Here is a 16,362-nt window from a genome sequence, read left to right on the forward strand (position 1 = left end):
TCCTTCTCAGCCTGAGTTTAGGTATAAAATAATGCAGCACCCAAGTTTTTTTGCTGATTTATAGCTTGCTAAAATGTCAACACAGTTTAAACTGCCACACTGGTGCTTCAGTTTCTTCTTATTCTAACCGCTGAAGGCCCACCATGTATGCTGGTCTTTGAAGACTCCATCAGCTGTAAAGGACAGAGTGACAGCCTGATTTCACTTTTGCTTGGATAATCTAAACAGGAGTTTGAGAATACCTAGTGTGCCAATTCTGTTGTGTCACTTTGTTTATCTCAAACTTTGTTCACCTCAAACTTTAAAGCCACATACAACATTAATTTATAGTATTTACATACATTCATTGTAAATAAACAGTAGCTGTTTGAATTTATTTCTTCTTTATAAATGAGAATTAAGACCAATTATAAAAGCTGACCCTTCTTTCTTTGAAAACAGTAGGGGAAAGTCTCATTAACTTCTGGAGGAATGGGCCCAAGCCCTGTGTAATAACAAATGACCTGATTGTGTTCAGACTCATTGACCACAGGAGTAAGGGCAGACCTTCGTATGTCATTTATCAAGCGTCAAGTGTTTAGTATTACTTTGCCGTGAAACCGTGGTTAACAAAAGCTTACAGGCACAAGTACAGTTGAGAGTCCTTTGACATAGTTCCACAGAGCAGCATCTTTCAGTCTTTCTCAAAAAAGAACTACCTAACTTTTGGGAAACTTCCAAACACTGCATCAAGCAGACTGTTCCCAGTTGCCCACACCTATAAAACACAGTTTTCCGTGTCGATTTACTTTTATTTTTTCTTCTCTCCCTCACTTTTGTTCTGTTTGCTCACTCACACACATGGGAATTGTCAAGGTCTGGGTCAGTGTGTTTTGTTGCTGTCACTTCACAGATTATTTTTTGATGTTCTTTGGACCACTGGTGGCTCAGGGACCACCCAAGAGAGTGGCTGCCTTGGGACACACCAGGGCTGCTGCCCTCAGCAAGGCTAGGCTGCTGCTCTTGTGCTGGGTCCGCTTGGAAGCAGGGCTAGCATCCTGGCACAGGGGATCCGGTGTCATTTATGAACATGAGCATCAGTGGATGAATTAATTGCTGCCAGGTTGGCAGATTGAAGCCATTCTTGTAGGTGGGAATGAAGAAACACAAGGAAAGGTATGTAAAACACATTTTCTGTTTGCATACAAATACCAGTCGTGGTCTAGCAATTGGTTCATACTCAGTAATCCCCCACTGATCACTGTACGCCACAGTTCTTGTCATATTGTAATGATGTTAACATAGGAACCAACACCAGGGATTAGGCCTATGCTGCATTAAACCTTGTTCAAACATTTAACAGAAGTCGGTTGTTGCACCCCGGAACTCCCAGCTGGGGTGTAGCAATCAAACTCAGGTACGGATACAGAGCGTTAGGGAGAAATGCGACAGTCTTTGTCTCAGCATGCTGGCAAACGAAATGTTCTCAGGTTGTGTCTCAAATTCCATAACTGGGAATTTTGAGGAGGACTTGGAAGTGGCCAAGGAGGCTGATAGTTGTATCTCTGCAGCATTCAGTACAACATGGGAGAAAGGATGAAAATGCTCATTTAAAAGCTGTATCAGTTCCTGATTTGAGATGAGAGCAGGCGGTGCTCATAATATGTGAAGAAACTTAATTTTCCTTGAAAGCATAAATAGCTACCCTCAGTCTGAAATATCTTGGAGGGAATCAGAGGAGGGAAGTCAAGAGGGAAAGAGAGTTGCTCAGTGGTGCCATAGGAGGTGATCAGGGAAATGATTCAGGTGACTGTAGCTGCAGAATGCTGAATGCAGGAGCAAAGGTATGTTTATAAAGCCTAGAGAAGGAGATGTGGTAGTAGTGAAGACCCCAGGGTAAGGACAGTTTCCATGAATGTTTTCACTGATTAAATGCTAAAGACCATATTGGACACATTAAGCAAGAAAAATGTGCAAGACTTGGATGAAAACTGGATTTGGAGAAGAGTGGAGATCAGAAATATGTAAGCCTGAATGTCAGAAAAAAAATGATGGTGTTGTCCACAGTAAATGAACAAATCATTTTGGAAAGGAGTGGAGATCAAGAGCTTGCTTTTGACCACTTTGAGATGATGGCTTATACTTCTGCAAGGTTCCACCAAAGATGCACTCTAGAGTTTTAATTTGGACAGAAGGAACAAACTCTTTCCATCAGAGCCTTTATAAAGGTGCTTATTATTTCTGTATTTGCGAAGTACACTGTTGAAGATAGGGAGTACTGTAGAAGAAAGCTTGCAGCCTCTGCCACCCATCCTAAGAGGCTGGAGTGAGGGGAAAAGGGCCTTCAGAAGGTGGCAATGAAAAAAGTGTTACAAGCAGTGGAAGAAGAACGAGGGCAAAGAAGTATGAGAGGCAAAGACATCAAGGTGGAAAAGATGAAGACAGAGATCACTAGGCACTTTTTGCCAGAAAGCTTTCACGCTGAGTCCAAGGGCAATTTGATCAAAGGAAGTGGAGGATGTAGTGAGAGGAAAAAAAAGAAAACAAAAAAGTTAAGGTGGAGACAGTGAGCATCATTTTTGGTGAGCTGGCTGGTAGAAGGAAGCATTGGGCAGCAGCTGGAGAGACAAGCCGGGTTAAGGATGGGGTTAATTTTTTTAAGGGGTTTCTAACAAAAGCTTATGCACTGAACTCTGACTTGTATGCAAGGTGAGTTGTCTAAACCAACCAATTAAGTAAAAATGGATTAAATGTTTCAGGAACTGATTGTACAGATGAGGAAGGTAGATAGCAGGTCATTTATGCAACGAGGAAACAAGAGAAAGCTCAAAATAGACATTTGGGAAACTATAGCATTTTCCTTACTGGTTTACCATCCTGCTCTTGCATGGAGTGTATACCCTTCTGTATTTCAGCTGTTTAAAACAAAAAAAAATATACAGTAGGAACTAATTTTTTCTGGCCAAACAACTGAATTTTTAATCAAGAAGGTCAAAGTACCTAGGATATGTGTTTCCAGAGTGTGTGCATGGGGTAAGCTTTGAGGTTTTCCATGACCAATTGTGACAGCTGTATATCTGATACTTTCACCAAACGGGGCAGAGGGAAGACAAGACACATATTCTTACATTTAAATAAATATGGAAGTGTAGTTGGTGTGCACCTCACAATGCATCTTTGAAGATGACTAAAGCTGCTTTTTCTAAACTTTTATGAAGCAGAAAATGCTGAGAATGGAGGCTGGTTAAGCTGTATTCTGTTGAACTGATGAAATTCACAGAGAGGAAAAGCATTTAATAATTGCTCGGCTCCTGTGAAGGAGGATTCTGCCAGGCAGCTGCTCCTGCAGGCACTGACGGTCCTCGGCTTCTGCTGGAGGTGGCAACAGCAGGAAGCCTTTCGTGCCTTTCGCAGCAGCGTGCTCCCTGGAGCCGGGGACTGTGCCCTGGGCTGGGCAGGGTGCCCAGGTGAGCTGCACCGCACTGCCTGTCGCAGGGAGAGCCGTGCTACTCTCCCGCTAGCACTGACTGGCAGAAGGGAGCACATTTCCCCACATGGAGCACCCAACACTTCTGGAAACGTCTGGCAAAGTATCTCGTGAAGTGTTGAGAGTCTGTGTTACTTCCATTGTGCAGATGCCTAGCTGAGCAAGAAAGCAATTCCTTTTGTAACAAGAGTGCATATTACCAGAGTATATGGTTTTTAAATCTGTTACATCTGCAGGCAGCAAGCGTAGTCTTTTAACTACAATGACAGTCAGCAGTCCTCAGGCACCATGCACCAGCAGAGAGCAACTGAGAGAGACGATCCACCCCGGAAACCCTGGCGGAAAGCTGCACCGTTTCGGCAGCAGGCGCGCTAAGACTTGCTCTGCAGGACAGCCCACTCCTGTGCCTCCCTCTCAGGAAACGAAATTCTTTTCTTCGACATTTCTATGCACTGGGCCATGACTGGGACGTGATTTCTATGTGAGATTTTGTCTGTGGATCTGTCACATGCAAGAGATGCTCCATGTTCCTTGAATTTGGAAATACAGTAGCACTTGGTCCAATGCAACCCCTTAATCCCATTGTTTTCGTCCCTTGTATTTGGGAACAAATACAAACATATATAGCTCATGTATACGTATATATAGGTCACATATATGTATATACAGATCACACTGGGCCAGATAACCTAATTATGAGTTTGTATGTTTCCCAAAATCAGTACTGAAATACTGATTTAGTCTGGCCCCATGGTTTTAAGGAGTGAAAAGAAACCATATTCCTGAGATCAGTCCGACTGGTGCAATTAGATGCTTCATCTCTGTTCCAGGGAAAGGAGGCATTTGAAGCTCTCACCTGGGCCAAAACGTAGCCTTCAGTCACACAGTTAATGTTAGTATACTTTTATAAACTATAAGATGGATTTACTGAGTTTTGGTTTCATAAAACCATATAGTCATTCAGGTTGCAAGGAACCTTGGGAAAGCATATAGTCCAACCTGATGCACAAAGCAGAATCAGCACCAAATTTAACCAGGTTGCTCAAGGCTTTGTCTAGTCCAGTACTGAAAACTTCCCAAGACAGAGACTTCACAGACTCTCTGGGAAACCACGCCGGTGCTTAAACACACTCAGTGAAATAATTTCTTCCTTATATCCAGTCACAATATCCTCTCTTCCAATTCATGACCAGACATCTCCTTAAAGAGCCTGGCTCCATCTTCCCTGTAAGCTCCCGGTAGGCACAGGCAGGCTGCTGTTAGGTGCCCAAAAGTTGCCCCTTCTCCTGGCTGAGCAAGCCCAGGTCTCTCGGCCCCTCCTCACAGGTCATGTCCCCTGACCACCTTGGTGACCTCCACTGGATTTGAACAAGTCTATCAACATCTTCTTTTACAGGGGGGCACATACAGTATTGCAGGCACAGCCTAATGCATGGTGAGTAATTGAGGACCTCTCCTGGTTCCCACAACCCTTCAGTGATGACAGAGAATGGCCTCGCACTGACAGCAGCTGGTCCCTCTGCACCCTTGCGTGCAGCCCACCTGCCCCATGGACTTCTGCGGGTCAGGATTTCTCAAGGGATCCCTGACTCAACCTTTCCTCTCCTCCTCGGCACAAGGGCCTGGTGGACCTTCTCAGTCCAGACCAAGGCAAAGAAGGTATTGACCTCCTCAATCTTGTCTATGTCTGGATCGCTTACCTCATTCAGCTGCAGGCCCATGTTTTCTTTGTTTTTATTTTACTGTGAAGGTAGGAGAAGAAATTCTTCCTATAGCCCCTGACACCCTTTGCTAGTTTCAACTCAAGCTGAGCTTGAGCCTTCCTAACACCATCCCTGTACTGTGGGCCTGCATTTTTTTCTATACCTCATTTTTACCTTGTCTCCACTTTCATCTGCTGTACACGTCATCTTTTTGGCATTGGAGCTCAGTCACGGTGTCCCTGCTTTGCCAAGCTGGTCTGCTGATAGAGCTACGTGTTCTCCTGTATCAGTACGGGACCCCCTGTGCTGGGAGGAGGCTGCCTCTGAAGACCTGCCAGCTCTTCTGGGCTCTGTCACCTTCACAACTGCCTCCCACTGGACCCAACTTAGCCAAAGACCGGTGGTGGATGCTGTTTTTCATGACATTAGTTTTGGTTTTTTCTGTGGTTTTTCTAATTCAAAAATTCAGTTGGGAGAAAAACAAGATGAGGAAGGCGTTTCAGAGAACTCAAAATATATTTGACCGATAAATTAAAAACAAAATGTTCCATAAAAAAGAAAAGTTCTTTTTACTGTTTAGTGGCATGAATACATGACTTCTGTTTTGATATTCTCATTTTTTCTTAGGGAACCAGAACACATTTCATTTAGGATTGGCATAAAGTAGACTTTTTTTTTGGCCATTATCCTCTTCAGCCAGGTTTGTTTGCTTGATAATTTCAAAGTGATTTGAGTTCTGAAACTCTGAAAATCAGGCTGCCTTGTCTGTGGCTCAGCTTCGACTTTTGCTGCTTTCTGAAAATCTGGAAATGTGTTTTTGATAGAGAGAGGATCAGCTCCAAATCATAAAACTAAATAACCCTTCAAACTATGGGGAATTCAAATTGCCAGCCAGACTTCAATCCTGAGTTTGGTAAATGTCAACACCGTTCCTTGGACAGTGAAGCGGCGTGAAGGAAGAAGTGTTAAATAGGATGGGGAACTGCCTTAATTACTTGAGATAGGGAGCTGCCTTAATTACGCAAATCAATTTTTTTTTTCCAGGAGATATTTAATTCAGGAACACTTGGTTATTTCATATCTTGTGACACTGCTTAGCCTTCTAATCTGGTGCTTTGGTCAGGTGGAGAGAAGCAAAAAGACAGCTGTTGAATAAACAGCATAGATGTTATTATGTGACCACAAAAATGCCAGAAAGTTGTCCCACTTGCACTCATAATTTATAAGCAATCTAGAAATATGCTTTGAGGCAGTGACTTCATCTAAAAAGAATTACCAGTTCAAAGTGTATTAGTGCACGTCTGCTGAATACGGCTTGGCATTAAGGATGTCTTCATCAGCATTAATTGCATTGAATTACCTGCAGTGAAATGTGAGCCCTTTGAGGAAAAACAATTCTTGTGCTGCTGACTTCAGATGCATACAAAGGAGGGGGGGGAAAAAGGGGAGAAACCAAGAGGCAGTGTTCAGACAGGCTTTGTTTTAAGGCAGAATATAGAGTTTGAACAACCTGTGGGTATGAAATCACTGTCAGGGAGTGGTGAGAAGGGGCAGCCTTTGGGCTGGAAGGGGGTTTTTGCTGTCAGACCTCCTGGGCGAAGAGCAAAGCTCCAGCCAGGGCGTGACATTGCGGAGCAGCATTCGGGTTGGGCGCAGAGGCCCACGCACAGGCAGAAGGGCCAGCGGGGACTGGCGGGATCAGCGGGACGGCTCGGACCCCATGAGGCACCTCCGCACGAAAGGGGAGAGCGGGGCAGGGCAGGGCGACCCAGGCTGGGGGCAGAGCAGTGAGAGGAAACGAAATGGCGTCAGGACAGTGCAGGCACAGCGCTTCAGGAGGGTGAGGGTGCCCACAAATTCAGCATTACCCACTGCCTGGAAGAAGGGACGTTGCTGTGACAGGGTGGCTCTGTGGATCAGCATCTGCAGCCCTCCCTATTTGCAACTAGCATTATGAAGGTTGGGTAGCTTACGTGGAACCAACAATGTGATGTTTTGCACTTGGATCTGCTGTATGTGCAAACAGGATCTTCTAAAATATCCCTCATACATCCCCCCAGATATCCTCGCTTTGTTTTGGTTTTTTTCTATGAGTAAAATCTTAGAGTCTATATTTGTTGCTCACCTTTACTACAGTGCTTTATCGATGAATAGAAACAAACCCCAAACAACAAAGTTCTGGTGCCTCTTGATTACTATTTGAGAAAGCTGAGGGCATGAACTGTGTTACTGATGTATGAAGATTGAAAAGATGAGAAGGAAACATCCTTTCTAATAAATCAACCTTACCATAGTAGCAGTTGTAAAAATGGTTGGGGTGACCTGAGTAATAAGTTTTCACTCCATCTCTAGCCAGAATATAACCTTTCAGAAAACAATTTAGGTATTGCTAAACAAAGATAATGGGTATCAATAGATCCAACTTGCTTAGCAAAAATATATCTCTGGATATTTTTTCTCCACCTCGCTACCTGCTTATCACTTGCTTCGTATTGACAAAGGGCAGGGCACACAGCTTGAATGACCCTGCTGGAGTGACACTCGAGAGCCCCTGTAATGGCCTCTTCTCTAGAATTGTTTCAGCTGAGCAGGAGCGGTGGATGAATGTGCCAGCGTGCTCCTGGGCATGCCCAGCTCCAACGCCTTCTGACCACCCTCGGCAGCCACTGCGGGTTACTGCAATGTTATGTGGCGAGAGACGCTTTTAATCTAAGAGTATGATTGCTATCGTTTAACTAATTATTTTTGTTACCCCAGACTTTTTTGCACTGTAAAAGTCTGACGCTTTGTGCATGAAATGTATCTTTTCAGGAAAGCCACCAGCCTTTTCTGTCATGCGTGTTCACATGTTACTGATAGGAATTTCATTACCTGTACGTCGATCCATGCTAACTTATATCATTATGTAGCTGTGTGTCTTACTTCATAATGCCACATATAGGGTCAGTTAATTCTGACAACCTGATGTTGTCAGAACATCTTGAGGCTTATGAATAATGACATCAGGTCTTGTGCACTTATTGGTCAGTGCAGAAACCACCACGAGTCTTTACCTCCAGATGACAGTGTGGCATGAAGTGATAGGCAGAGGTGAAGGCAGGCTGTAGAACGGAGGTTGTGAAAAAATCATTAAATAAGATTGACAGTAGCCTGCTATGTGAAAATCAATGGATAATGCTCATTGATGTCATTCCTTTCCATTTCCTGCAATTTTCACATTGAATATTGCAATTAAACCACATAGCTAAAAGCCTTCACTCCTACCAAAAATACCGTTCCATGAAGCTTCACCATACTAACTGTCTATCACATGCCCTCTTTTCTGTCCATAACTTTCCCTTTTTTGTCTTTGAAAAACTCCCTAAAAAATTATATATTCTGGCTCTTAGAAATTCCTGTTTGAAGTACTGAATAGTAGCTGTTAGACAGGTACTGTGAATGTGAAAGAAATGGCTCTGTAAGTCCAGAGATAAACAATAGGAGACAAACTTGCCCTAAAAACACAATATAATTTTGAAATTAATGTCCATTAACCTATGGTTAGGTGAAATCATATTTAAAGTGTTTGTCTTACCAAAGAGCGTTGCTAAAGAGCTTGGTGGTAGCTTGAGCACCCTAAGTGTTTCTTCATGTATCACAGTTACTTAATAGGAAATGGTTTGATTATTGCAGGGCACGCTTACAAGTACTGTGGCTTGAGAGCATTAATTCATTTGCTTGTTTTACATCTGAAAAACAGTTTCCCAGGGAACCAAGTACTGTGTGGAGAAAAAGAAAAAGAGAGGATCCCAGAGCCCAGCACAGATGGGCTTCTGTTGGAAGTGGAGCAGGCTGCACTCCTGTTGTAAGACCCATTATAAGATCCTGTTTTCAGCTATTTGTAACTTTGTTGAACTAGAATAATTTATGCTGAAATTTTTTTTAAGTAGTGTATCTGGAAAAAAACTATCCCATATTTTGGAGTGGTGCGGACATAAACAGTGAAATATAGGAACTTCCAGGTTAAGTGGCTCTGGGGCCACGACACCAGCAATTTCTCTTCCTCACAATTTGAGGTAATCTGGATCTTGCCTTGTATGCCTTGAGGGTGCACCCCTTTTTGAAAATTGTACCTGTGCAAGTGCTATGACAGTGGGGTGTTTGATTATCCAGCTGTGTTTATCTAAAGCAACTGGGGTGCAATTTCTCCTCATCAAACAGAGGAACTGATGCATAAGGGAAGCTTTTTTCCTGACAGAAATAGTGAGTAGAACTATGTATGATCTGTAATGAAACCAAAAATGTTTTCGTGTTATGACAGTAATGACACCAGAAAACTTAATTCAGGCTTACATTTCGTTGAAATCACACATTTTTGACTAACCGTTATGTTCCCACTATGACAGTTTTTGTTAAAAACTAGGGGACACAGAAACCAATCTATCTATCTTCTGCATTTGCTGTTTAGGTTTTTTGAAAATAACAACTCTTATTCTCTGGTCTCTCTTCTCTCTCACCTTTTCAGCTTGATCTTGCCTCCTTTTTTAGCTTGAATTCTTCTATCACACCAAGATGGAGCTGAGAAGATGGGATTAGGCCCATTCACTGTGGCCTGTTCACTTGTACTGAACATGGGACAGGGAAAACAACTTTGCAATTTGATTAATTTTCATAGAGCTAACTTCACTTGCTGGCTGAAACCAGCTGGCAGCAGGGACTTCATAACTTTCTTCAAACCTAAACTTCCAAATATCCTGTGATAGGTATTTACACTTTTCACCAGCCCCACGTGGTATTCAAAGGTCAACAGAATACATTTTCCATGTGAGAAATTATTTAACTTTGTCACCGCTTTGGCTCCAGCAGTTCCCTCTCTGTCGGGTGCAATGCTCTCTTTGCTCTGCAAGTCGTGTACAGACTATGGGGACACACTCTGGAGAACACCTCTGGTGCACATGGGAAGCTGTGACCATGGGGCACTGGGTCCGTGTGAGCAATGACCTTCAGCAGATCAATCTCAGAAAAAGGCTCAAGTTGAAATTCCGGTAGAATAATTCCCATGTCTACTGTCTGAGTCTTGAAAAGTTTTAACTTATTTGAGAGGGGCAATACTAAGCTGATCAAAGACCACCAAGGAAAAAAGAGAAGAAAATACTGTTCTGTTCTACAAGGTGTCTTTCAGCAGTTTTTCCAATAAAATGTGATAAATTTCCTAAGAGCCTATATTCAAGGAAGAGAATATTTCTGTTGGCAATACACTGTAGTATTGTTTGAACTAAGAGGTTTGTGAAAAAGGGAGTCAGTACGGGCATTAAAAAACCCATTCCATGAGCTTGGTTTTTTGTTTGTTTCTTCCTTCAGGAAAAAAATGTCCGACACAAGCTAACACAACTTTAACCATCACTTCTTTATTTCAGGGATTAAGCATCTGAAGAGTCAGAGTGATTCAGCGTTTCCAGAGGAAGAAGAGGGAGTTAGTGAAAGGGAAGAGGAATGGGGCCATTAAAGAGCGCCGAGCTGCCTCGAGCCCCATCACAGAGAGTAACTGGACTGTGCAGCCGTGTGTGCATCAGACCATTCGCCACTGCTTGTCTCCCCGCACCGCCGCGCTCGGTGTGCCGGCAGCGCCGGGGCTCCCTGGGGAGCGCCCTCGGCTGGGTTTTACAGCCACCTGCAAATTTGTTCTGTGATCCTTATACCTGAAGATAAAATAGTTATTTTAAAGTCATTTTTTCTTTCATTTTCTATGACTTATAAATATAATTTGCAAATGTGTTAGCGACCTGACATCAGTACTACCAGAGCTTAACTACGGCATGTGAGTTGTACTCTAAGACCTGTTGTAAATAAAACTGATTTAAAAGCTACAAAATAAATAATAGGTTCATTTAGACAAGGTTATATACTGTACAGTGGGTTTGTCTAATGTGCAGTTCATAGAAAATGATCCTATCAGTTAAGGGCAGCTTTTACCAGTATTGTTAGGGTAACTTGCAGTAATGTAGATAGAAACAAAATAAGCGGAGATGACTCTTAGTCTAGTGAAGAAGGATGCAAAGACATTCTTCCCTGTGTTCCCTGGATATGCAATGCTTAAAGTACTTGTCTTGCTTTTGATCAGAGGCTGACTAGTCGCATCAGCCAAAATGATTTCTCTTTACACAAGATCATTGTTGTCTGGAGGCATTAGAAAACTTTTCGATTTGGGAATCAGAGGAAACACGGGAGCGTGCAAGACCTGTGAGCAGGGTCCCACACACCAGCTGAGCCGCGGGAGATGCCAATATTCACCTTCGTCACCTGCAGCAAGTACAGGGTACAGCCTTCTCAGAGAAAAAGGGCCAGATTGTTCTGCATTTGTCACAGTTTCAGCCAGTAAATGGCAGTATATCAAGCCGCAGTGATTTAGCATGTGTCTGAGCCCTAGGATTTTTAGTTCAAGTGTGGCATGGTTCATACCAACATTTTCATTTGTTGGACCACACAAACTCTATGGCATAAAATGAAATAAAGTGGAGAAGGAAAACCATGTTTCTCCAAAGTCACACTTGACAGATCATTTCCATTTTTATCAATGGTCAGTTTTTAAACCAATTCACTGTCATTTTTTATTAACTGTTTGCCTTTGATACAAAGTTTTACCCTCAGTTTAGCTTGCTACTACTTTAAGTCTCTTTTAGAGGGCTGAGCTAGCAAAAAAAAAAAAAAAAAAAAGAGATGAAGTGTATGAAAACACAGAGCCTTTTGTCTATGCCTTGCATGGTGGTTTCACTGTCAGTCTGAGCTCTTCCATGAAGACCTGCTGAGAACAGGATCTGTCAACAAGTTTTTCTTTACATTTGGGAGCCATCCTTTTGCCCTCCATCTGTATCTCTGTATCTGTCCTCTTTCTTGCCATTTTCTGTAGAAACACTGCAAACAGGATCCATGACTCCAGGTCAGCTTGGGTGTGCAAGATGGACTAAAAGAAGGACTCTTCAGTTATACAGAAGCAGCTATGGGACTTAGGGGACTGAGGGCTTTTTATGCCACAAACAACAAAAAGAAGGAAGTGCTCCTTCAGAAAACATTTGAATGGGCCAAAGTTAAGACTGGAACAGTAGCAAGAAGAGCTGGGCTCTGGTCCTAGCTTTGCCACAGCTTTGCTTTTGCACAGTACCAGGCTCTTTACATAGTCACTCGTTGCCACAGTACTCCCACTTGTAAAACAGTCATCGGTGTTTAACCTCGCACCATCTATCTGTGTTGCTAGCTAATAAAGCACTTTTGATATTAATGGCTTTTTGCTGGTTATTAGTACCCATAGGCTTCAGATGAGGACTGTCTAGGACTTACGGGCAAACGAAAAAATGTGTGTGAATTATAATAGTTGACACCAAGACAAGGTATCGAATACTTTGGAATCTCAACATTTCAAAGGAAACGCAAAACACCCATGATCTGGATGAAACATGAAGGTCCGATAACAGCCTCAGATAGCCACACCAGTATTTAGATGCATCGCTAAATCCAGGTCTTATCATCTCCCCATCTCTAAATATTCCAGCTGTGGTTTACCGTTTTAAAAGCTTGTTTCTTTCCCTCTTTCTTGACCCAGGGTTATACAAGCAGCATGTCTGAGTACAGGAATGGACTGCTGCTTTCTGGCAACGGGACAGGGCTTGTTGCAGAGATTTTACTATAGATGCACTCTGACATCATTTGCTGGTGGGACCTCATCTGAAGAACAAAGTCAGGATGCACATTGTTTTATAAAACAGATATTTTTAGCTTAAAAAGATAAGGAGACCCTGTTTGTCAGATATTCCACTCATGAGGCATGCAGCAAGTGGAGCTATAAGGAAAAAATCAGTATAACAACAGAGCCCAGGAAAAAAGTGCTTGTCACGAAGCAGAGCTGAAATACTGCAGCGGATTGTCAGTGAACCCCATGATAGAAGTGACTGGGTGTGGGGAAATCAGAAAGGAAGGTCAGGAAAAGCAGTCTGCTTACTAAACTAGGTCTTTTCTGGTGCAGCCGCTGACATTTAAAAACAGCAGCACTAGAGAGCCTCTGGTATGCTTTGGTGTGTAATTGAAAGCTGTTTGTCTCACAGCATGGTGAGCTCCATATAGGTATACCTGAACAATGTAGATCTCTTGTGGGAGTCAGTGGTCAATCACTGTTGCCCAACATGTTTATGTTACCAAAGCATGGATTAAAACCAAAAAAAGCCATTAATTTTGTCTTTTGTTTTACTGTAAATAAATCAATAGGGGATTGAGAAAGTAAGTTAAAAGTTAGTGAACACCAAGTGTCTCAAAGAAAATGTCCATATGAAAATATCTTAAAGGAAAATTACGATGACATGTTCCCTGTTTGAGCTGTCTTCTCTCACAATACCTACTCCTGCTGGGGAGTACTTACAGGTTTGGTGGGACCAAGATTTTTAGAGATGGATTGTATTAGTTCATTTTCTGCAAGCAGGTTGATGGAAAAAGAAAGCAGAGAAAACCCACCCAGGCAAATAATGACCATAGTTCTTTCCTAATGACCATAGTTCTTTCCTAATGACCAGCTCTGATTTGTGTCTTTTTCCCTTCCTTCCTCCGTGTTCTTAAATCTACCGCCTTTCCATGCTGTCATACAGTTGCTGTTGTTCTTGCTTTCAAGGTATTGCAGGAAACATTATTTGCAGAATTGAAACGAAGCTGTCTCCTCGGACTGATCTCAGTCTTTTCCCAGTATCCCTTAACTCATTAATGTACAGTGGTTTAAAGGCGCTTTGTTATTGCATTTTACAGCCTTGTTTCTTTTTCTTATGCTATACTTGTTATTCCATGACAGGTTCTTCCCTTCAGAGAGATTTATTGAGACATTGTGCTAATAAGTTACTTGGAAAAATTCCATGGCTTGACTTACAGGATGGTATATGTTGTTTATTCTCCAGGTGCAAAACCAGATAATACTTAAATAGATACAAAGAGCCAAGAGGTAAATCTCCTTTCTAAAGCATAATTTCCACTGAAGTCAGAGGATTTTCGCTTGAGAATGGCCACAGGTTTTGGCCAACAGCATACTTTCTTTTGGGGAAATATGATTTGTAGTGTACAGGAAAGCTTCTCTTATCCTGCTATCAATTTAATTACTGAATTTCTTGCATTTTTTTAAGATTGCCATAAGTGCTGTTGAAGCGTTCATAGACTACCCCTCTGTCTTCTCATAATGTCATTATTTGTCCCCAATCATGTAAACTGAAAAATCACCATTAGTTCTTGCACTGCTGGTGTTATTGAGCCGAAACTATCACATCCAACACCATTGTGTTGGCTCCGAGGCGGGGCTGCAGGCAGAGGTCCTGCTGCCTGTGCTTGGGCCGGGGACTCCCCTGGTGTCCAGGGTCCAGGCCACTAAATAAGGAAGGGACTGCCAGTCTGCCTGCACTCCCTCTAAGCAACTACAATACCGAGGGCCAGGTCAGTGGCTGCTTTTGCTTTTTAAAAAATGTATTTATTGTATTCCACAAGGCAAACTGTTGGGTGGCTGTCCAAGCTCTCTCCAGAGCTGGTCTGGGTAGGCTGCAGTGCTGTGGGTGCTTGGGGAGGGACCCAAGCAGGTCTCCTGCAGGCTGCGGGGCTGCTTTTGTACGAGCCTAGCAGCTGGCACTATACAATGAAATGTCCCTAGCTCAGTGCAGGGTGCCCCCCTCATTTTCCTTCTCTTACAGATTGAGACACAGGGGGTTTTATGAGGGACCTTATTCCTGCAGTACATAAGGCATCATCTATCCCCTAGCCCTGGGGGTGCAATGTAAGGGCATATTTAAAACACGCTGTCCCTCAAGCTCCCCTTTCTTCCTCTCCTATGGCATCCACGTTGGTGCTCAGGCCCACAGCTGTTCTCTTTTTCTTTTCTTTCTTTTTTTTTTCTTTAGGAGCTCAGTGCAATGGTGAGTTGCAGTAAGAGTTTCAATTGTTCTGTTGGTTCCTGACATGTTGAATTACATTTGACCTTTTCACGCAGAGCATTATACTTGGCAACAAAGTGGATGCTAAATGTCTCTTATGCTTTGCTGTATTCTCTCCTTTATCCTCCAGTGAGGATAGCAGCACTTTGGGCAAACCTCAAGCAAGATATTTGTGCACCCTCTACTAAACCTCAGGCCACTTGGTAACATGCTACTAATCTCCAGTTACAGCAAAGTTGGCTGATGGAGTTTATGCAAGTCCAATATCTATAGAAGGGATATTTCTGCTATAGGATTTTTTGTGTTTTGTTTTGGTTTTGGTTATTAAATAATCCGGGCTTTTTAGGGCAGAAAGAATATTTTGTACTACTGCTAGGCCAAACATACTGTTTCAATTTTGTAATGATTCATTTGCTTAGTATATACTGACCCTTAGTGGTAAGCTGAGATTTGAATTGCATTGCCAAGTTTCTAAATTTTGCTTTTCTCTTTGGTCCAACTGTTCAGAAAATGGCAGGAATATTTGCTGTGCATCAGGATAGTCGATCTATGTAAATAGCCCACATTGTCTTCAACAGACATAATAGGCATGTTCAAATAATGATGATGACAGGTGTTACTAGCTCTTCTGAAGGGCGGGCTGTGGGAAGCGGGGGTGTCGAAAGGTTATTCCAAAATGCAAAACAAAAACGTTGGCATTGAGAAGCAATACTCTCCACATAATGAGAAACAAATAAGAATTCAGTATCTGGCACTAACGAACACCTCAAGCTAACTGTGGAATGAGTATTAATTAGGTTTCCAAAATAGCATCTTTCTGAAAAGCAGCTGAGGTGTAATATTGCTCCTTATTAATCAAAGCAATGGGACAGTGTGAACTCTGCAAAAAATAAATGGTTTGCAGATGGCTGTGTGCATCTTTAATAATGACAGAAGAACACAAGTTACAGCTTTAAATGCCAGAGAGCCTTTCTGCATCTTCTCCTTTTCAGAAAGCGATATTTGCAGTTTTCAAGGCAGTGAGGAAAGTGTGTTGGTTTCTTATTACATTTTCCCTGCAGCATAAATTCTGTTGATGTGCTTCCCTAATCATGCTAATTATACTGCCATATGTTGCTCTCATCTTTCTTTTTCTCTCCTAATGGGACATAGATTCTCTCTTTTGAATATGTCATTTGTTTATTACATTTATCAAGGGTTTTAACATTATATGGGACTTTTAATTGCTTTTTTAAACACTCAGCAGATTGAATATTAAAAACAGACA

The 16,362-nt window shown here is 42.4% G+C and overlaps 1 protein-coding gene across 1 annotated transcript in view; it reads left to right on the top strand.

The window, feature by feature from the left end:
- PPP1R1C (protein phosphatase 1 regulatory inhibitor subunit 1C) overlaps positions 1-10,654 on the top strand; it is a 52,729-nt gene extending 42,075 nt beyond the window's left edge. Inside the window, 1 exon segment of the mRNA XM_059820671.1 lies at positions 10,566-10,654. Coding sequence (XP_059676654.1) covers positions 10,566-10,654 — 89 coding nt within the window.
- The last annotated feature ends 5,708 nt before the right edge of the window (positions 10,655-16,362 follow it).

Source organism: Gavia stellata, chromosome 8 (assembly GCF_030936135.1).
Source record: "Gavia stellata isolate bGavSte3 chromosome 8, bGavSte3.hap2, whole genome shotgun sequence".
NCBI classification, from domain to species: Eukaryota; Metazoa; Chordata; class Aves; order Gaviiformes; family Gaviidae; genus Gavia; species Gavia stellata.